The sequence below is a fragment of the Diabrotica undecimpunctata genome, chromosome 2 (assembly GCF_040954645.1).
Source record: "Diabrotica undecimpunctata isolate CICGRU chromosome 2, icDiaUnde3, whole genome shotgun sequence".
Taxonomy (NCBI): domain Eukaryota; kingdom Metazoa; phylum Arthropoda; class Insecta; order Coleoptera; family Chrysomelidae; genus Diabrotica; species Diabrotica undecimpunctata.
In genome coordinates this window covers 147266814-147291485 of record NC_092804.1, presented here as the reverse complement: position 1 = coordinate 147291485, position 24672 = coordinate 147266814, and the positions used below count along the sequence as shown (strand labels likewise).

Here is a 24672-nt window from a genome sequence, read left to right as displayed (position 1 = left end):
AACTTCCATCTTTAGAAACCAAAGAGTAGTTATAAGCAGTCTCTTTTTTAAACCTTTTTTCTGAATTTTTAGTATCTCTTCGGCGCCTTCGCACTACTCTTGCTCGAGTAGGATTTTTAACATAATTTCGTTTGTGTTTCCCCGACGTTATTGTTTAAAATGTGTAGTCTATTATCTTGTGTAATTAAAAAACATATAAATGTTATTTTAAATATTTTGGCGTAATATTTTGGCTACGTCACTCATTTACCGACTAATCTTATTTAAGTTTAGTGCAATATTTTTGTAATTATAATATTACCTTCAAAAATATTTATAGAATATTGATATATCGCTAATAACCAATATGGTTGATGCGGCTGCCTTTAAATAAAAAAAAATATTGATATATAAGATACTTAAAACCTTGTTTTTGTTTCAGAGATTATAGAAAAGGTGAAACGACCTCCTCCTCTTATACGACCCTCAGTAAGTAAAGGAGCAGCTCCTCCGGAAGCCATCAATATCATGCGTCAATGTTGGGCCGAACAGGCGGAAATGCGTCCGGATTTCAACACTGTTCATGACCAGTTCAAGAAATTAAATCACGGCAGAAAGGTCAATATAGTTGACACAATGTTTCAGATGTTGGAGAAGTATTCCAATAATTTGGAGGAGCTAATTAGGGAACGAACTGAGCAATTGGATATCGAGAAGAAAAAAACGGAGCAACTGTTAAATAGAATGTTACCTAGGTAAGAAAAGATTTTAACTCTTGAAATTATTGTTATTGCATATTTGTATTTTACCGTTTTTACTAAGGTTGGCCATATTTTTTGTTTTATTTTTTCAATTTCTTTCTCGTAATTCTTTTACATCTTAAATAATGCTATCCAGCTATCTCTTTCTTTTATCCTTTATGGTCCTTTCCCAACAACTCTTTCATTTTTTCCTCTTCCCATTAACTGTTTTCCATTTCTCTTATTATTTATACTTTGTAAGCACTTAATATAAGTTAAGATAAACTATACTAAGAATAAACAGATCGAACATGCAATAGAACGTTTTAACGCAACTATACAGGATACAGCATGAAACTCAATACCATTACCTACAAACTCACATAGGAATAAAAACTGTTCCAATATGATACAATACTTACAATAATTGAGAAAAGATGGATCCAAAAGCAATGGCAATTAACAAAATCACCTCAGAGTACAACAGACCCCAATAAAGCCAAAGTTTTTGAAAAGCTTACACATACTAAGCTAATATCAATACTACCACAATAAAAACAGCAAAAATCGAATATCTAGGTCACATCATGAGGAACAGCGAAAGATACGGGTTGCTGCAACTAATTTTACAGGAAAAAGTAGAAGCAAAACGAGGCTCAGGAAGGCGAAGGATTTCCTAGCTGAAGAATCTACATACGTGGTTCAAAACAAAAACAACAAATATTTTTAGAGCAATAGTATGCAAAGGCAGATTTCCATGATGGTCGCCAATATCCAAAACGTATAGGCATTAAAAGAAGAAGAAGAATATATTCACAAAAATTTTAGAAAATAAATCGCACACAGTTTGAGGGTTGAAAAAAAAGTTTTGTTAGAGTGTAAAAAAAAATTTAATGTGTATAAATCTGTTTCAAACATAGTCAATATTGAAGACTAAGTTTAAGAAAGCAAGACATCACTGGATGCCTCACCCAAAGAGGGGTTAATAAAAAAATGTTTTATTTTGATGCACCCAATGAAGCGCTCTAGCCAACTAATGTCCAATTAAGTAGGAGACGCCTTGTGTAATATATCAAGGTTATTTTTGTTTTATATTTAAAAAAAAATAGTTCCAACTATTTTATGAACTAAATGTTGGATGTAAATTTAATAAGCAGTGGTTTCGCTTTATATATAATTAAAAGCCCTCACAGGTCGTGCGAGTAAATTGCTAATTTTATTTTTAATAAAAGGGAGATTATCGAAGTGAACCTACCCATGTACGATCATCGCTCGGATTACAGCTATATTTAGATGTTAGGGTGCTAAGGCGGTGTTAGTTTTTGTCTTTCTGTATTATATGAAGCGAAAGAATATCAAATTGAAAAGTTAAAGAGGAAAAGTTGTGTTGTGTTTGAGCAGAACTTTTAGACGAAATCTAATAAAGAAGTTTTTGTTGTCTGTATAAAGTTCAGAAAAATATGATGTAAAAGTTATTGGGATTATATTCAATATCGACGCTCATGTGGAAAATATCAAAGCGAAGTCCTTGGTTGTTTGTTTGATATAGGTATTTCGAGGGGTTAGATAGGATTGCCGGTTTTATCCAAAAAAAATGTTATTTTTTACTAATGCAATTTCTATGCAATCTAAGTATTTTTTTTGGCCTCATTTTGATTAATAAGGGGCTCTTTTACTTAATGCAAAAATTCCTTAGAGTGGAATAGAATTGTTTCTGAAGTATATGTTAAGGTTAATATGAAGTCCGGTCTGTATTAAATATTAATAGTAACAGTAGCAGTTGATCAATGTAATTGGTAATGCCTATATAGATAAATCTACCGACAATTATTAATACTTTCCTAAAAATCCTGGTTAATGTAATAAAAACGAATTTTGAGCTTTAATATTGTTTATTTATAAAATTTGGTAATAAAGTTAATCACTTAAACAGAATTTACCAATCAAAAACCGAACTGGATATGTAATAAGTATAACCAGACTCGTATTTGATAATAAGTTTAAACACTTGAAACAGAATTTATCAATAAAAAACCCAACTAGACATATAATAAGTAAAAACAAACTCGTACACATGCATTAGCTTCAAGTTACCAGACTATAATTACTTGTTTTTAAAGGAATGACTTTTGTGGCACTTAGAATTACAAAGTAAATATTCTCCAAGCCGTGTCTGTCCTTTACCGTTCCTCTTTGTTTCCTGTAGGGCGCAGATATCTATTTGATATTCTCTCAACTCTTTTTCTATTTCCTGATCTCGGTTATTTAGGCTTTTTATGTTCCACGTCGCCACTCTCATTATATTTTTCGTTTTCCAGTTCGTCGTTCTTTTTCTCGCCTTTGTCGTTACCATATTTTCTATCCTACTCCGAGGCTCGTCACCGGTTCTTTGAGCTTTTTTTTTATTTTTATATATGGCAGGCTTCTAACCTAACCCTACAACCCTCCTTTATCTGGGCTTGGGACCGGCATAATCACCCACCAAGCTACTTGATCCACCTAGTGGGCAATGCAAGCGGAGTTAAATAAGAAGAAAAGGAAGTAAGGATAATATGCTACGCCGACGACGCCATGATAACAGCCGAAAATAAAGATGACCTACAAAGATTAATTAAAGAATTCGAAGATACGGCGCTCATACAACATGGAGATCTCAACAGAGAAAACTAAAGCGATAGTGATATCAGCGGAACCGAGATAATGTAAACTAGTCGTAAGTAACAAAATAATAGAACAAGTGATGGAAACTGAATACTTGGGAATAAAACTTCAAGCTACGGAAAAGTGGAAGAAGAAGTACACAAACAAATGAACATGGCAAACAGAGCAGCAGGATGTCTCAACAACACAATCTGGAGAAACAAATACCTCACAGCGGAAACGAAAACCAGGATATATAAATCAACAATAAGACCGATAATGACATATACAGCGGAAACAAGAGCAGATATGGCGAAAACACAAAGACTACTGGAAACAACAGAAATGAAAGTCTTACGAAAAATAACAAACTAAACTCTAAGAGACAGAGTAAGAAGTGAGGAGATACGAGCAAGATGTGGTATAGAGGAAATGAACGCGTGGACCCAAAGAAGAAAAGTGGAATGAAATCAACATATCGAAAAAATGACAGAAAATAGAATAGTATGAATAGCAAGAGACAAATCGCCAAATGGAAGAAGATCATTGGGACGACCGAGGAAAAGATGGTCAGACAACGTCAATTGATGCTAAAAACCGAAGTAAAACAGGCATTTTGCCTATTTATAAAGTAGGAAGAAGAAGAAGAAGAAGAATTACAAAGTACGCTTAACTTTTTACAGTTGCAGCGTTTTGAATTGCATTAGTCACTACAATTGCAGTGACGGAATCCTTGACATCCTAAATTCAAATCGGGCACTTCATTGACTGAAATAAATGTTTCCTTGCAGGTGGTAAATTCGTTTCTAGCATAAAATTGATTTAAATTATCATGCTTGGTGCATATATAGCCTTTCATCTTTAACGGAAATAATAATGCTAATATTATTTCGGTTATCGGCCTTAGCTCTATGAACTTCTGAAACTCGCACTCATAACACTTTGACCTACTTTTGCCAAATGAAACCTATCGCTAGAATGCTTTAACAGTATGTCAGCTTGTTTTAGAAATGACTGTGGAGCAAGATCTCGAATCTCTTGATTTTTATTTCAAGTTTTGACAATTGCAGTGCCATCTTCGTTGACAGCAACTATCGTACACACATTATGTTCGACTGTACTGTGTACATTACCACGTGCTTTGCTTCATCATCAGCGTCATCAGACTAATCTGCTAATATCGCTTCTTAATCTTCTTCGCTTCTAATTTCGTATAAACTACCAGCAGGTTAAAATATTTTTAATCCTACTTTAGCCTTACAACTGATTAGTGCTTAGTATTGACTACAAATATTGTTGGAATGGTAAGCTCCATTTTTCATAAATTGGGTGAACTTTACTCCTTCCAACCATTGAGTTGTTTTGTTTGTTTAAAGAAATGTGGCCCTTTCAAACCAACCTCCATAAAGTGGTTTGACGTAGATTCAATTGTAATGCAAAATGGCAGACGGACGCATTAGGTTCTTTCTTGATCCTAAGCTCCACAACAGACTCCTGTTATCGTTTACAGTAAAGGTGGTGCAAAAACGTAATATTACCTACTTATATTTCATGAACGGAACGATGGTTTTAAAGTAAATCTGCACAATTTGTGAGCGATCTACGATCGTAAGTCTATCTACAGTGTGGAAACCACTTATGGAATAAAATTGTTTGTGTTCTTATTATAGAAAATAATAAAAAACTCTGAGACACGTTAACTTTTCAATTTAAATGTGCGCTTTTTAAACATAAATTTAAATGTACAGGGTGATCCACGCAAGTCTGGCATAGTCCATAATCATTATTTTTAATGAAACACCCTGTATATTTTTATGTTTTTAAAAGATTCTTAACAACCTGATTTCAACGAAGTATATCATGTAGGGCCTATAATGAATAATATAAGGTGAAATTTTGAAATTAATAATTTATCACGTGTTATGGTATTATTTTAAATTAGCTAAATACAAACAATACACTTCTACTCTAAGTGTCAGTATATAGGGGAAAATTTCTGTTTAGTAACCGTGGTAACATTTTTTGTCATGAATAGGTAAAAACTGTCTAGATAGTCTGGTAAGTAAACTAAATCAGTAAATAATGCGGATTGTTATCAATCAGTTGTTGGTGTGTTGGCATTTTAAAATAAAATAATAAATTCCTAATTAAAAGCTAATTTCTTGCAGAAATGAAAATTGAAATATTTAACTGAGACCCACCGAATTGAGATTTTAATGATGATCGGTTACGGAGAGAATTGTAGAAGTCAAGTTGAAGTAGCAAACTTATTGAATCAGAGGTATCCTAAGTTGTCTAATATTGCACAAGGTACTGTGTCTTAAATGTATGCACAATTCAGAGAACTTGGACATGTCAAACCATTAAAAAGAAAAACGAACTTCATTGAAGATGAGGTGAAAGTGGATATTTTGTTAAGTGTCGCAGAGAATCCAACGTCAAGTTCATGTCAAATTGCACGTCAAAATAATGTGAGTCACACAACTGTCCTAAGGTGTCCCAATGAAAAAAAATTTCATCCATATAAATTGACTTTTGCGCAGGAGCTAACAGAAGACAATCCAGATCGTAGAATGAATTTCTGCGAAAGAATGATGAATAAAATTAACACAAATGAAATAGCTCTTGGCACAATTCTTTTTTTGGATGAATCAACATTTACATTGAACGGAGAGGTAAACCGACAAAACTGTAGATATTAGTCAGTGGAGAATCCTCATTGGATGCGTGAGACTCAGTATCCTCAAAAGTTGAATGTTTGGGCAGGTATTATAAGAGATCATATTATTTGGGTTGTATTTGTAGATGGTAATTTGACAGCAGGAAAACAGCTTACAGACGATGCTCTTCCTCAGTTGGCTAACTTATATCCAAATCCAATAGATCCAACCCTACTGCATGAAACTGTCTGGTTCCAGCAGGACGGTGCAACACCCCATTATGCTTTAATGGTGAGAAATTACTTGACTGAAATCTTCTTCAATAAATGGATTGGACAAAATGGTACTATTGAGTGACCAGCTAGGTCGCCAGATCTTATGCCTTTGGATTTTTTTTCTGTGAGGTTAGCTCAAGAACAAAGTATATGCAATACAACCAACTAGCATTGAAGACTTCAAAGAAAGGATAACTACAGAAATACGGAATATTTCACCTCAAACTTTAAACAAAGTTTGGGATGAGTTTTATAGGAGACTGTGTTATTACCAACAACAAGGTGGAGAACATTTTGAGCATTTATTTTAATGTTAATCCAATCAATTACCTCGGGTATTCTATGAATTAATTTTCTTGAAGAAAATTATATTTAATTTCAAAATTTTACCTTGTATTATTCATAATAGACTCTACATGTTATAACTCGTTGAGATCAGGTTAATAAGGAGCTTTTAAAAACATAAAAATATACAGGGTGTTCCATTTAAAATGCAGATTATGGACTATGCCAGACTTACGTTGATCACCCTGTACATTTAAATTTATGTTTAAAAAGCGCACATATAAATTTAAAAGTTAAAGTATTTCAACGTTTTTTATTATTTTCTAAAATAAGGACACAAACAATTTTATTACATAAGTGGTTTCCACACTGTATGATAAATATTATAAAGAAAAAAAATAAGCTGTGGATTATCTCCCACTAGAAACTGTATTGTAAGTTATATCTCTGAAAAACACACATTATTTTAAGGAGTATTTTTTGACACACGCTTTTTTATTAATTTATAAAAAATTGTTAAAACTCATAGAATTTATCAGAGTATGCAACAATTGATGAAATGCTTTATCCGTTTGGAGGTAGGTAGCTGGATAGAATATATACCCAACAAACCTGCTAAGTAAAATATTGGATAAAAAAATTATTTAAAATTAATATAAAAAACCTCTAGAGTAGTCCGCTTAACCTTTGTTGTAAAGATCGACATTACACATTCTTTTACCCTATCTAGCCAGCGTGTCCAAAACCTCTAAAACAAACTATCAAAATTGTAGATTATAACAGAGACACGGAACGCACCCCAGGTGGGTAGAAACTTTTTTCCACAATCCCACACTGAAGCAACGGTTGCCCCAAGGATTCGGGGGGGGGGGGGAGCAGGTCGACGTTGAAGAACAAAAGAACAACAAATAACTAAAAAATATAGAAACATGAAACATACGTTCCATGGCAAAAGATGAAAATCTATACGAACTAGAAGGGGAATTGGGGATTAATACATAATGGGACTATCAGAAGTTAAAAGAAGAGGTGAAGGGTATGTGGACTTACATTTAGGACACAGGCTCTACTATATGGGTAAGAAAGGTTATTTATAGACACGGTGGAGTACGTTTTTTAATCACCAAGAAAAGAAAATCACAAATTCAAATAATTCATAGCATCTCCGATAAGGTTACGTACATGATCTCAAAACTAAATTCCCAAACCAAAATAACCATGGTGCAGGTTTATGCTCCAACGCATCGTAAAAACGCAACTCGTGATGAAATAAATACTTTTAACGAAGACCTTAAAAAGCTATAGACAACAGCAAAGAATCTAAAATAATAATATTGCTGCAAGAGAAGAGAAATATATGGAATTCCTGGAAAAAGAAAACATGTGTGCTATGAATACCTTTTACAAAAAGAAACCCAACAGAAAGTGAACGTGGATCGCACCTAACACAACTACCAAAAATGAAATAGACTATTTTCTCTCAAATAACAAAAGAATATTTAACATCACAACAGCATAACACCTGGTAGTGACCATCGTATAGTTAGAGCGAAAACAAATATTAACATGAAACAAGAGAGAAAAACGATCTTTAAAAAAACAACGCCGATAGATGCCTTCAAATTCAGAACATATAAAGAGGAATTACGAAAAATCTTAGTGATTAAGTTCCTTCAGCTCCAGATCCTTTGCATAATCAAGACCAAATTGACGACTATAACAAAGTTATTAATAAAAGCCTTCCTGAAGCTGGTTTCAAAGAAAACAGGAACTAAAGAATACAAAATAACCAACGAAATAAAACAACTAATGAAGGAAAGAAGACAACTACTACATAAAACAAACGCCATACTCTAGCATATGTAGAATAGTAAAACGTGAAAAAATAGAACATGAACTTAATAGAGCAAGTCATTGAAAATAACAAAGTTCTAAAATGTCTCAGACCAACACTGGGTATTCAAAAATTATCAAACTTAAAGACACCAATAATGAGGAAGAGAAAAACAAATATAAAATAACAGAGATAGTCAAAGATTTCTACCTTGTACAGCTCGCAAAGCCAGCTTAATGACTCAACAAAAGAAAACGTCATAAGAAAAATGAAAAAGGTGGGGTCAGAGGTACTACCAAATATATAGGGATTCGAAATAATAAGTGCTTTAAAAGAGTTAAAAAATAATAAAGCTCTAGGACACACGGTTGAATTGCTAAGCTCTTGAAAAGAAAGGAAAGAAGGAAGACAGTAACAATCCCTATATCAACAGAGCTATTTAATAAATTAGAAAAAGACTGTATGACTTGTACACACCAAACTGCAACAGGTGTACGTTTTCGAAAACTTAATATTGTAAAAGTTTTATTAAAATCAGCTAAGTACTCTTAGCATGTGACATGTCATCTTCAGAGCTTCCTATATACAACAAAACTTTAATAGTATTTTTTATATTAATTACAAAGATAAAAAAACTTATAAAAGGTTATAAATACCCCATGGAAATATAATTGCCAACACAAAACACATAAAAAGGCACATCAAAAAGACCAAGGCCTTTGTTATAGGGATTAAATCCTTTTAATATTTGAAAAATCATTTGATTTTTAAGATGAATAGACGAGATAAAAAGAATAACCGAAACAATGGAAGGAGATGTCTATGTCCAAAAATTGACGATAGAAGGCTAAAAAGAAAAAGAAGAAGATGCCTAATAATAAATACCAGCTATAGTTAAGTCTGCAAGACAAGGTTGATAGCACGAGATGCAGACGTATATTCTGACTGGTTCGTCTTAAGAAATAGACTGGTTTAACGTCAACTGATCTATTTCGAGCTACCGTAAAACTAATAAGAAGGATTAAAATGGTCACCATTATCATAAAAAGATACATCTTTAGAAGATGAATAAAGTTAAAATATCTGGATTATGCAAAGACAACAGATACGTATTTGTACTGCAAATGAGGGACAAGACAAAACAAAATGCAAGGGAAGAGGAGTATTGGAAGAAGGTACATTTCTTAGTTAAATAATCTAAGAAGATTGTATACATGCAGATTCAAACACCTCTTTAGAACTGTCGTCTTAAATGTGAAATTGGCTATGAGAAATACTAACCTTCTTAAAGGAAATGGTACTTAATGACGATAAGCTATGAGTGAAATTGAGTATTAATCGGAATCGTGTTTGGTCCCATTCACTAAATGTATTATTATTGTGCCATTAACAATGGTCGTGAGGCTTTAATTTTTAATGAAAAGGTTTTTGTAAGCAAACAAAGACCCTTTCAAACCAATTTCCATAGAGTGGTTGGACACAGATCCAATTCTAGTGCACAATGGCGGAAGGACGCATTAGGTTCTTTCTTAATGCTAAGCTCCACAGCAAACTCTATAGCTACTTACTATACGACATTTTTAAGAAAGCGTGTGCGTTTTGCCCACAATAAAGGTGGGCAACACCTTTAGCAAGGTACTCTGCTATTCTGGTCACCAGTCTCTGAAGATCTTCAATGTTTTCGGCTAAGATCACAGTGTCGTCCGCATATCTAATGTTGTTAATGGTAACTCCATTTACCGCACTTCATGTCCGCATATCTAATGTTGTTAATGGGAAAAGGAATTAGCTGTGGGTGATCTCCCACTAGAAACTAGAAACCCTTAAAAAGGTACCTTTTGCTGCTTTCTGAATTTTAGCAAATCGAATAACAAGTACTTTTTAAAATAAATAAGTATAAGCTCCGTAAATACTTATTTGAAATACTTAATTCAATATTCTTTCAAAAACGTTTTTAGTTCAAATAACAATGCCTCTTACAAATTGGGAAAACACTTAAACATGTCTGGTATAAAATAAACACTGTTTTATGTGTAAAGATTAATTATTTGTCGTCAAAAGAGTTTGTAGCCTTAAGAATTTGCAAAATAAAAAGTGAATTAATGAGGTTTCCAAAGTAAATTTCTACGTAAACTAAAAGTTTTAATTAAATTAAACAAACGGTAAAGTAAATATGTTATTGAGAGTTTTTCCATTAGCTTTATTGTCAAGTAATTAATATAAATGAAACGAAACAACTGAACAAGACAAATTTGTCCGCAGTTACCTAACAATTATTAGTGCTGCAACAACGCTATTATGTTAAAGCTTTCGAAGTGTTTGTATTTTAATTGAGGCTGTATCTAATGGTACGAGGTAAATGACTAATGGAAAAGTGGGTATACTAGAGGATGATTCATAATTTCATTAGTACCTCATATAAATATAGCAACCTGTAAAGTTTGTTTAGCAGTAAATGGTTGACTTCAGTTAGTATCGACTATAAACATCCTAGGTTAACCGATAATAGAATATAATGCCCGGTTTCAGGTAACAATGGTTTACTTGAGGTACAAGGTCTTAACAATGAGCCAAGTCAGATAAATTTAATAATATTTACGACTGCGCTAATTAAAGTCAACCATTTTCTACTAAACAAACTTTAACAGTAGTCATTTCCTATTACAGCAATTACGTTGTCGAATAAAGGTCGATTTATACATATATGTGCCGTGTCCATTCCGTGTTATGACAGTGCCCCGTAAAAAAAACAATAATGTATTCTTATGAGTATATCTATACTTTGGCATTTTCCAGACGACGTCTATCCGTGCTTGCCCTGAAATTAATCCCGCACTGACCGCACGGACTTATAAACACGATTTTATTGTTTTGTGAACGCAAGTGCTGGTAAACAGACAAGCAGAAGAAGTGCGGTTAGTATGTTATGGTTTTTTATATGTATTTTGTTTCAGCCTCCAATAAATCTTTGTATATTTTAAATTCTCCTTCGGTGTGTCTTTTTTTCCACATAGGATGCACACTCCTTTTTCTTTGTTTGCCCCTTTTCTACTCTTGTTCTTCCTATTCATAAAGAAATAATGCCAACACGGTGAGATCTTCTATCCAAGCCGTCATATTTTTAACTCCCCTTTACACAGAAATATGTAATACAGTTTTCCTCTTTATTAGGCCCGGTACGCACACTGCTACAACGCAGTTGTATGTAAATATAACATTAAAAATACCCCGACTCGGCACTGGCACGGAACGGATACGGCACGGATATGTATAAATCAACCCTAAAAAGCCGTTTTTGATAACGAGTACAACATTTTCATTCAGAAAGCCAGTGCTAGTTAATGATGACTTCAATAAGATCGAATTTGAACACCAATACTAATTAGGAAACCGGCAGACGATATAAAGTCAAATAAGAATAAAGAAATCTGCATACTAGGTGACTTTAACATCAGAGTCGAAAGAGAAATAAGCAATTTCAAGGAGGGAAATATGGCGAGGAAATAGTAAACAACAATGGTAAACGACTCTTGCACATATGCCAAAGTTTAGACTTAAAAGTTATGAATGCATTGACGAAAGAATCAATTATTAACTATCTAATCTAGTCACAAAAACAAAACTAAAATCAAATGACGTAAAGGCCTATCGTATTGCAGAATGTTGGTCTCGAGATTACATGTTGGTAGCTGAAAACCTGTCAATAACGACCACAAAAAATGAAAGAACTATTGGCCGCTATATAAATGTGGTCGCTATTGGTCGGTTTTGCTGTCCAAAAATATATAAAAGATATTTGGAACTTTGGTTATTTTAATAACTAAAGCTAATATAATTCTATACCTAAACGGAAAACCACTAAAACTACTTAAATATACCTGCTGACACAAAACTACATACAGTAAAACCAGGCAATATCGGTCACTAAAATAAAAGAACTATTGGACGTTATAAAAAGGTGATACATAAAACATAAATGAAACTTTGATTTAGTACGTTCAGCATTAAAGTTGGTGGTTTTCTTTGTTTTTTTTTTATTGATCTGTTTTTCTGCCAGAAGAAGCTTTTCTGGGGTGTCAGTTATTATTCTGTTTTTCCTCTTTTCTCTAGGTTTCCTGGAGCTAGTATTGAGTTTCGATTTTGGATATCCTCGTATCTCCTCAGGACCTAAATAACAGCCAGGCTGTTGAGAGGGCATAGGCGTAGAGTTTTGGCAGCTTGATGTTTATGGAGTGTCTATTGGTTGCTGAAAGTTTTTGCTTGAAATTTGGGGGAATGAGGGTGGTTTTTAAGATTCTAAAGTTGGTAGACTTGCAGCTAGTTGGCATGTCAGAGGGTCATCAGGAAAAGTTTCGTCTGGAGGAGTAGGTCTCTTACTGACCAAACTGGGAGCAAACATATCGTCGGTGAAAATGTGCCTGTCAACTGGAAATATTCCTGTTTTTTTGAAAGAATTTATAATGCTCTGTGGTAACATGGCATGGCCATATGCTGTGCCAACACATGCGGCGACGTGATAGATTTCAAAATGTTGGCCTGAGTTAGACTTCAACCATGAATCAATTGCAGCATTATAATGTTTTAAAAGGTTTCATCAATCCCACATCCAGTGGTTGCATCATGTGGGTACAATGGGGTGGAACTCTTAGAATGTGCACGCCATTAGCTCTTGCTAGTTATATTGCCTCAATTGACAAGTGGCTCTCATGATTGTCGCAAATTAGAAGCATTCTTCTCTTTTCAGAGGAACCTGAACATTTTATAAAGTGCTGCATCACATGAACGAAATTGGAAGTGGTCATCCAACGTGACTGATGAGCCAATCCCAAGCCAATCCGTTGCATTTATAAACAAAACTGTAGTAACCAGAGTCCTCTTTCACCACTTACAACAGCTGCTATTTGGTTTTGTGTTTTTTGTTAAATCACACGAAAAGGTTCTTGGTTAGTTTCAGTTTTTGTTTCATCCATATTCTTAATCCTGGATGAGTCACAGGGTTCTGTGCACCTTTTGATTAATTTTTCATAATTATTAAAAAAAGCATTCACATTATGTTTGTTAAAGGAAATTGCACGAGATAATCTTGGGTAGCGTTTTATAAAACCGTATAGCCAGTCCTTTCCTGTCATTTTTGGAACTTTTCAGTTTTTAGGACAGTCAATATTGTTCATTTTGGTCGTCTCATGTGCTAGTTTCCATGTTTCTAGATTGTTAAGACCATAAAATATTTTTGAACACTTAATTAAATATGCCTCAAGGTCGCCTTCCTGTTTGTCAGTAAAAACCTTTCCAGTATCGTTTCTTAATTTTATATCATGTTCGCCATCTGGGTTATCCCTAAACTTCTTAACGTACATACCAACAGTTTGTTTGATATTTTAATCCAAATCTTTTGGCAGCATTTCCTATCGATTTACCATCTAGGATGGCCGTTACACATTCTTTCATAGATTCGGCATCAAAATTTCCTTTTGTTTTTTCTTTTTTCCTATTCCTTACCATCTTCAGACAATTTGCAACAAAAAGAAACCCTTTTTAAATAAATAATAATAAATATATATATAACTAAATAACTAATTATATATATAACTTTTAAGCACGTTATTTTAAAAAAGGTGTCTCTATTTTCCATTTCATTTGTCTGATAGTGCCTCATACCCTTTTGTCTGAAGGTGCCTCCCTCGATGTATCCAGAGTAAATGTAAAAATATAACCTAAGAGTGCTATCAGTAACAAATGTGAATAGTACAGGTTATACAGCAATAAATGGACTTAAAACTGGTAGCAATGTTAATAATCCTAAGTCTTATCTTCTAATAAAAAACTCATCTTACCTTCAATCCAAAAATTTGACTTTCAACCCCCAAAAACTTTTCACTTTATGGCATGAACCCTTTACTGCACTATTTCTACAGACTGAACTCCAATAGTGTGAGTAGTAATGGAATGTTTTGATGTCAGTTCTTTATACCGATTTGTCTTGGACTAACGTCGGTGCTTTAGTTAAAAAGCAATGGAGAGAAACAACGATCAAGAATCCAGGAGATGCCTTCATAAAAGGCATATATAAAAGCAGACTGAAAACTCCAGCCAAAAAAGGTCCTCGGTTTGTTCTTCTTCATGCTGGAAACGAAACTGGTTTTGCGGAATGGGCCAAATTAACTTTCTTGGCCAAGAAGGGAACCGCTGATTACCATGACGAAATAAACGGGGATCTGTATGAAGAATAATTTGAGAACGCATTAATTAATTTCAAACTTGCCGAAAGACAAAGAAAACGCGTTGTCGTTTTGGATACAGCGTCATACCATACCACGGCGAATCAAGGATTGGCTAGTCTAAAAGGACATTTTCTTCGAGAAAGATTACCTAAAAAGTTAATTACTGGATACTGCGACCGCATTTGGCTGAACACGATTGAGATGGTGTCGAGTCAAGTGAAAAGGTATTTGGCTTTAAACAATGTCGATTTTAAAGAAAAAACGGTAAGACGGTTGATAAAAGAAGCTTACCAACGCGTGCCTAAAGAGCAGTGGCATAATTATGTGAACCACGTCAAGAAAGTAGAAGAAAAAAATGAGTCAGAGGATGAGGCCGATTAAGATATGGATTGCGATTAGTATTATTTACCGAGAAATATCTCAGATTTAATGCTCATGTTATGATCATGTTTATTATATATATATATATATATATATATATATATATATATATATATATATATATATATATATAAATATATATATATATATATATATATATATATATATATATATATATATATTGTGACGATTGGGGTTTATAGAAAATAATTTATAAGTTATATACTACATAATATTAGATATTTGGTTGTTTTAAATAAGTTATATACTAGAGAATTTAATAAAAATATATTTATGTGAGGGCATTTTTAATAAATTAGCATACAATAATTGTAAAAGGTTGTATTTTAATATTGTAAATATATATAAGTGAGCCATGTGCTTAGGCAACCAAAAATACTCTAATAACTGAAGTACGAAGACATTCAGTGGTGATTAGAATCTATATAGTAGAAAACATTTCATTTAGGCATTCAGTGAAAGAAAGGTACAAAATTTTGTTAATATAATTTAGTTAGTGTCATAACAATTTCAATTTTGAAGATATTTTGTTTAAATTTTAGATTGTCTATAGAATTTAATTAGTTTTATAAGAATATCAGTTTAAAGATAGTTTATTTTAAATTTACATTGACTAGGTTAGATATATATGTGTGTTTCATAATAGTTATAATAAAGATAATTTAAAAAAGTACTTACAAGCTAATTCTTTGAGAACCGCGATAAAAACCCTATATTATTAAAAATACTCATTGCTCATCATTCAAACAAAAAACACATCTTAACAATTTGGCACCCAACGCGGTGGCTCTCTATTTAAAAGAATTAGTTTGGAAAGATAAGTGCTCTCATATAATTAAATTAATTTTCATTAGAAAGCAAAAATTATAGAATTTATTTTTAATTATATTTGAACAAGTAAAGTCTCAAAATGTCTCAAGGAAAGAAAGGTACAAGAAGCAAAAAGAATGAAAATGATGTGGAAGTAGAAACACAACCTATACAAGAGGAGAGTTTAGTTCAAGTTCCACAAGATACTGCAGAAATGAATCCAGAAAGAGAGGAAAATGTCAATATGGCAGCTTTGATGTCATTAATGATGCAGATGAACAAGACAATGGAAGAGAATTCAAAAGAAATCAAAGAAGACATGAAAAAAATTGAACAGAAAATGGAAGAGAATTCAAAAGAAATCAAAGAAGACATAAAAAAATTGGAAGAGAATTCAAAAGAAGTCAAAGAAGACATGAAAAAAATGGAACAGAAATTGGAAGAGAATTATAGAAAATTAGAAAAGAAAATAGAAGATAATAATAATAAAATTGTAAAACAAATGGATAAAAAACTTGAAGCTGCAGAGAAAAAAGTTGCAAATGAAATAAAAAGTATACGGAATGACTACAAGAAAAGGATAGACAATGAGAGGACAGAAGTAAAGAGGATTATTCAAGATAATAAGATAGATATAGAACAGAAAATAGAGCTACAGAAATGTAACTTAGAAGTAAAAATTAACGAAGACAGGAGAAACACAGAAGAAAAATTAGACGATATACAACAAAATATCCAAATAAATAGTAATCAAATAAGAAATGTGGAACAGAGAATAGATGATATTTCACAAATGAGAGACATAGGGAGACCTTACTTAAATTTAACAAATGAGACTGGGATTAAATTCTCTGGTAATATAAAAAATTTGCATCCTAGAGTATACATAAATAGTTTAAAACATAAATTAAGATTTGTGAATAATATTAATGATATTAAAGATTATATTAGAGTGACATTAAATGACAATGCAGCAACTTGGTTTGCTAGTATTGAGAATGATTTAGATAATTTTCAAACATTTGAAAATAAATTTTTAAATTATTATTGGGGTGAATTAGAGCAAGCAAAGTTTAGAGAAATTCTATATTTTGGAAAGTATAATCAAAATTTAAAATCAAATATGGTAGATTATGCATTGAAATTGATAACAGTTGCAAAATATTTAGAACCACCACTTAGAGAGGATGAAACAGTCTTAAATGTATCTAGACATTTTGATGCTGATGTTGTCCAAACAGTAACTGTACAAAATATTCAAACAATAGATAGTTTTATTAATTTTATTCAAAGAATACAAAGAGGCAATATGACAAGTAATAATAACAACAGAAAAAACAATAATAACTTTCAATATAATCAACAATATAGACAATCATATAACAATAATACTAGGTATGGTAATAATTTACAAAATTTTAATAATAATAACAGTAATCAAATTAGACAAAATTGTAATAATAATACTAATTATAATAGACAACATTTTAATAACAGTACTAATAATAATAGACAAGATTTTAACAATAGAAAAAATACAGAGCGACCTAACTATAACAGACAGGTAAATTGTGTTCGAAGGAATAGAAGCTGCGAAGACAGGGAACGAAATAGTACAAGGCAAGAAAATGTGAGTAGAAGTCATAGTAGGGAAAGACATACGACATCAGATCCAAGTGGTCAGATACAATCTGACAATTCTAATAATCAAAATTTTGTGCAGTAAACTTTCTGAATTACAAGTTAGGCCATTGCTATTATGAAAAACCTTCTGAATTTATTTCTTTAGATGAAGATAAAATTATTGAATCTATTAATTTAATTTATATAAATGCTTTGGCCAAAAATAAAATGATTAAGATTATGATAGATACTGGTTCAGAAAGTACTTTAGTCTCGGAGAATTTTATTTTTAATACATTAAAACTATCAGATATAATAAAGATTCCAAAAATTAAAATTATTGGTGCAAATAATAAGAAGTTGGGTGAAATTGATAAACTAGCCAATTTTAAAATTAATATTCTTAATAAAGAAATTAATATGCAAGGATTTATTGTCAAGGATTTATGTGTTGATATATTAATGGGAAATGATGAATTGGAAAAGAAGAAAGTAAAGATAGATTTTGAAGAAAAAATGGTAACTTTGGAAGGGCAAATAATTAAATTTATGCAGAAAGATGAGGTAGAAGAAGGAATAAGAGTTGATAGGATATTATTAAAAGAAAATAATGATGTTTATGAAGAAGAAATGTATTTTGATGATAGGGAAATGTCCCAGAAGAATGTAAAGAATAATTATTGTAGTGAATATTTAAGGAATGGAAATTTTAAGCAGATGGATGCCTACGAGGCGGAGTGCGTAAAATTGGAAGCAAGGAATAATGAGTACATAATGAAGAATAATTTTATTTGTAAAGAAGAAGATGTGATAAAAGTTTTAAATTGCCCTGAAGAATATAAATCAATAGTCATTTCCATATTGCAGCAACACAAGGGACTTGTCAATAAAGAAAATAGAATTGCACAAAATTATATCCATAGTATAAAAGTTAAAGAAGAAAAAGATTTTAAAACAAAATCATACCCAATACCATATAAATACAGAGAAGAAGTAAACAAAACAATTAATAATATGTTAGAAGATGGGATCATTGAGAAGGCAGACACACGTTTTATTAACCCCATAGTAGTAGTACGAAAAAGATCAGGTGAAATCAGGTTATGTTTGGATGCAAGGAATATTAACAAGATTACTGAAAAGCAATTTGAAGCACCAATGAGTATAGATGGAATATTAGGAAGAATTACAGGAATGTCAACAGGAAGATTAAAAAAAGTATATTGGAAGAAATTAAATTATATTATGGTTGGAGATTAGTATAAATCAACTTATAATAAGTGGATATTGGTATATTGAAAAGAAGAATAAATATAAATGCTGTTTGCTGGTTTGGTTGGTGGTGTATAAATGCTGGTGAAGAAAACTATATCTTAAATTGGTAGAAGCTGATAATTGAAAAAAATAATTTCACAAAAAACAAGGATAACTGAAGTACGAAGACATTCAGTGGTGATTAGAATCTATATAGTAGAAAACATTTCATTTAGGCATTCAGTGAAAGAAAGGTACAAAATTTTGTTAATATAATTTAGTTAGTGTCATAACAATTTCAATTTTGAAGATATTTTGTTTAAATTTTAGATTGTCTATAGAATTTAATTAGTTTTATAAGAATATCAGTTTAAAGATAGTTTATTTTAAATTTACATTGACTAGGTTAGATATATATGTGTGTTTCATAATAGTTATAATAAAGATAATTTAAAAAAGTACTTACAAGCTAATTCTTTGAGAACCGCGATAAAAACCCTATATTATTAAAAATACTCATTGCTCATCATTCAAACAAAAAACACATCATAACATATATATATATATATATATATATATATATATATATATATATATATATATATATATATATATATATATATATATATATATATATCGTATCGTATAGGGTAAAATACTTGCATTTTTTTGTATATATGTATATAAGTATTTAAAAGGCATTAGATATTTTATGTTCAATAGAATTTATGATACTGGTTACATTCCGCGAGAATGGCTGCAGTCATCCTTTGTGATGATCCCAAAAACAGCTAATGCCACAAAATGCAATGAACACCGCTTAATCAGTTTAATGAGTCACCTGCTGAAACTCTTCCTTAGGAAGTTACACTCAAGAATGTACAAGATACTAGAAAAAACTTAGCGGGTCAACACAATTCGGTTTTAAGGGAGGACTAGGAACAAGAGAGGCAATTTTATGTTTGAACACTTTAATACAAAACTGTTTATATCAACGAAAAGATGTCTACCTCACCTTTATCGACTACGAGAAGGCATTTGACAATGTTAAACATGATATCATGATGGAACTACTACATAGGGCCAACATTGACCAGAAGGAGATCAGAATTATTCAGAATCTATACTGGAACCAAATGGCAAAGGTGAGGATTGATCAAGACCAATATACGGATGAATTTGAAATCCGGAAAGGTGTCCGCCAAGGCTGCATGCTCTCTCCGATGCTTTTTAATTTATATGTTGAAAATATATTTGCGGAAGCATTAGAAGACACGGAATTAGGCATTAAGGTGAACGGCATACCATTTAGCAACCTACGCTATGCGGACGACACAGTGATTATAACTGATAAATTGGAAGATCAGCAGTTATTACTTGATAGGGTGAATAGCATAGGTGAAAAATATGTCCTCAAAATCAACATTTTGAAAACGAAATATATGTTCATTAGCAGAAACCCTCCAGAAAACCCGATAATATGCATAGGTGACGATCGCATAAAACGCGTGAAAACTTTTAAATACCTTGGCACCACAATCAATGACCAATCGGATCCACAACAAGAGATAAAAACCCGAATACAAACGGCAAGACAAGCTTTTGTGAAATTCAGACCGCTCCTATGTAATCAAAACCTAAATTTCGAAATACGCTACAGAATGGTTAAGTGCTACATATGGTCCATCTTGCTTTATGTCATGGAAACGTGGACTTTGAAAAAAACATCTATCAACAAACTTGAAGCATTTGAAATGTGGTCATTAAGAAGAATGATGCGCATACCTTGGGTGGATAGAGTTCGAAACGATGACGTCCTTAAGAGAGCCGGCGTGGAAAGAGAACTCTTTAAATTAATTAAAAAACGCAAGATTGGTTACCTTGGGCACATATTGGGAGGAGCAAAATATGAAATACCACAGTTTATCCTACAAGGGAAGATCGAAGGTAGGAGAGGAGCCGGCCGCAAACAATTATCCTGGTTAAGAAATATTAAAGAATGGACAGGAATACACAATACAGGCGAGCTGTGTCACGCCGCCAAGAACAGAATTCTAGTAATGAGATAGTCGCCTACGCACTTTGGTGTATGGCATGTTAAGAAGAAATAGATATTTTATGTATACAGGCATTTTTTATAGAATTAATTTGTTTTTTTATTCTCTTATTTAACTCAGTTAAATTAATGAAAAAAATTTTTAAAACGAAGAGCGTACGGTCCTGATTTCTCAGTCTACCGCCAAACTACCACACACCTACTACTGTGCCGACATGAGCGGCATTGCTGCGCGCCGTAAGACAAACACTGCATTCTAACTGTGGCTTCTATTATAGGAGGCAGAAGAGTAGCTCAAGCCTAGAAATGTATGGAAAATGTACAAAAATGAAACAAAAAATATAGACCTAATCCAGAACATGAAGTAGGCAATTATCAGCCAAAAATTATCTTTATGTCAGAACGTTACCTGGGAAAGGTCAGATACAGAGGGTAGTTTTCAATTCAATATATTATTTATCTGAAGGGTACGTAATTACAACACATAATATTTGACCAGTACTAAATTATTTGGTAAATTATTAGAATAAAGTCTTACTTTCTGTAATACTTTGCTGAGACACAAACCATACATACTTCCTGCGCAACACAAAATCTCAAAAAAAAACTTGGGGGCATTTTCACCCACCTTAGTATCTATTGTAAATTTTTGAACGGTTAAACCGTTGAAGGTTAAACCGTATAATTTGATTGCTTATTAAAATTAATTGGTTATCGTAAATGGTTTCCTAATAAAAAATATGAATACCAATTGCAATTGTTTGTTTTAATTAATAATGGTTCTTTATTTCAGTTATGTAGCTGAAAAATTAAAACTCGGCATGCCCGTTGACCCCGAAGAGTTTGAAGAAGTGACGATATACTTCTCTGATATTGTCGGTTTTACGACAATTTCTGCCCATTCAACGCCATTTCAGGTGGTTGATCTCCTGAACGACCTTTACACGTGTTTCGACGCCACCATTAATGCCTACAACGTTTATAAAGTGGAAACGATCGGAGACGCTTACATGGTTGTCGGAGGATTGCCAGTGAGGATTCCCGATCATGCAGAACAGGTAAGCTAAACCGAGTAGATCAAACGAAAATATGTTGTCATAGTAAGAGCGAGCTTGTCGGAATTCAAAGAAACGTGGTTAATAATGTGGGGATGAAATAAAAGTATATCCTGAAGTTTGCTTTAGTACTTATGATGTGAGAAATATAATATTTCAGTTTTTGAAAACAACATTTTTATAAAATTGACCAGCATGTCTTATACAAAAACATTCTTAACGGTATAATTACAGTCTTGGGAAATTTCTCATTACATGTCTTTTTTTTAAATATTCTTAAGTTTAATATTGTTTATTTATCCAGAACAATGGAGAACGGCATACATGTCCTCAATACACAAAAAAGGGGACAAAAGGAATTGTAATAATTACAGTGGCATATCGGTAACCAGCACCCTGAGCAGACTGTATGGACAAATTTTGAAAAATATGATCGAGGAAGGATATAAGCACAATAAAGAGGAAGAACAAAGCTGGTTCCGTGCAGAAAGATCGTGCACCGATAACGTATTTTGTCTTAAACAAATAATAGAAAAAAGATCGGCTAAGAATCTAGAAACTCATATTACTTTTGTAGACCTGCAAAAAGCATATGATAACATCCCCTTAACAAAATTGTGGACAACGTTGAAAAGATCTAACATCAACCACACATTGATAAATGCTGTACAAGAACTATATAGAGACTCAAATGCACAGATAAAAATAGGAAAATATCTAACGGAAGAATTCCTGGTTACAAAAGGCTTGCGACAGGGATGCTGTATCTCACCAACCTTATTCAAGATATATGTTGCAGCAGCATTGGAAAGATGGAAAAGAAAGGTGCATAGGATGGGTATAGAGCTTAGCAATGAATGTATATATACACTCCAGTTTGCTGATGACCAGGTAGTACTAGCGACCGACAGGGAAGACATGCAGTACATGCTTAGATAACTGATAGAATAATATAACGACTGGGGAATGAATGTCAATACAACAAAAACCAAATATCTTTGTATTGGAAACGAGTCAGATAACATAGACCTCGAAAATGGACAATATATTTCCTGCTGTCAGAGCTATGACTACTTGGGTGTTGCCTTTGACAATACAGGAACTGATACACGGGAAATAGAAAAACGAATCACTCAAGCAAAGAAAGTCTTAGGATGTCTCAATGGTATACTGTGGAGTAAAGAGATAACGAGAGGAAGGAAATTTAATATATATGAGACCATGATTAAAACTACTCTTCTTTATGGCGCTGAAACATGGAGAATTAGTGAAAAGAACAAAAAGCGTATAGAAGCAGTAAAGATGGATGCAATGAGAAGATCTTTAGGTATTTCCAGACTAAACCGAATCAGAAATGATGTAGTAAAACAACGTATGCGAATAGAAGGAAATATAATTCAAGATATAGAGAAGAAACAGCAAAGGTGGTATGGGCCTGTTCAACGGATGCCAGCATCAAGACTCCCCAAAAAAGTAGTAGAATGGCAACCGATAGGTCGACGGAAAAGAGGAAGACCCAGATTAGAAAATTTAACAACAAACGACTGCGAAGATAGGAAGAGATGGTGTTTAGGTATCGGACAACGTTGAAAGACGTTCTAAACCGATGTATATATATATATATACAGTTATGTAAGTACAATATTCCAATTTAATTTAATTTTGTAAAAATTCATTTTGACATTGATTGTTTGATTTATGTCAGAAAGACACTCGTTTCTGTTTATTATATTTTTTGTTGTTGATAACTAGCTCTTAATTGTTATTATGGTTACGTACAAAGTGGCGCCAAATATGAATATTTAAATTTTTTGAAATTCTAATATTTATAGTCAGAAAATCTAATATTGGAAAATTATAGTATTAATTTTCGTAAGACAGAATGTAATTATAGATATTGCTTAGTTTATCAATATCAGTTTTTTTATTAACGCATTGATATTTATTTATGCATATAAAAGAGAATTCTTAGAAATGGTATGCATAAATAAATATCAATGCGTTAATAAAAAAACTGATATTGATAAACTAAGCAATATCTATAATTACATTCTGTCTTACGAAAATTAATACTATAATTTTCCAATATTAGATTTTCTGACTATAAATATTAGAATTTCAAAAAATTTAAATATTCATATTTGGCGCCACTTTGTACGTAACCATAATAACAATCAAGAGCTAGTTATCAACAACAAAAAATATAATAAACAGAAACGAGTGTCTTTCTGACATAAATCAAACAATCAATGTCAAAATGAATTTTTACAAAATTAAATTAAATTGGAATATTGTACTTACATAACTGTATAATTTTTAAAATAAGTTAAGTTTTAATGTTTTGCAAATTTGAAAATTTAATGGATTAACCTCATGTTGTAAGTTTTTTTTTTTTTTTTTTTTTTTTTTTTTTACTAGTTTTATACAATGCTATTTAGTTCTAATTTCGTTGTATTTACTGTTACCATATTTTAGCATATCCTGAAGAAGCAAATAAATTTTGCGAAAGCTTGAATAAAGAACAAAGAGTTTTACTTTCCTGCCCTATTAATGACTGCAACCTCAAAATAAAACTTTATTTATATATATATATATATATATATATATATATATATATATATATATATATATATATATATAATATTGTTTATAATGTTCAATTTGACGGGAGTTTTTATACTTTTTAAAGAGTAGATATGAAACTTATCGTCATCATAATAATGTAATTATATAGTGAATATAATTTTTACGCTTTTTTTGTAGAACAGTGTCCGGTTATCGAACGTTGGCGATCATACTGAGCACAATAATTTAATTCTATTCCCCTTTTCTTCCCCC

The 24672-nt window shown here is 32.1% G+C and overlaps 1 protein-coding gene across 1 annotated transcript in view; it reads left to right on the top strand.

Moving 5' to 3' along the window:
* LOC140433947 (retinal guanylyl cyclase 2) overlaps positions 1-24672 on the top strand; it is a 518935-nt gene that overhangs the window by 356463 nt on the left and 137800 nt on the right. Inside the window, exons 13-14 of the mRNA XM_072521918.1 lie at positions 422-734; positions 21573-21837. Of these exons, the coding sequence (XP_072378019.1) occupies positions 422-734; positions 21573-21837 (578 nt within the window). The remainder of the gene's footprint in view (positions 1-421; positions 735-21572; positions 21838-24672) is intronic.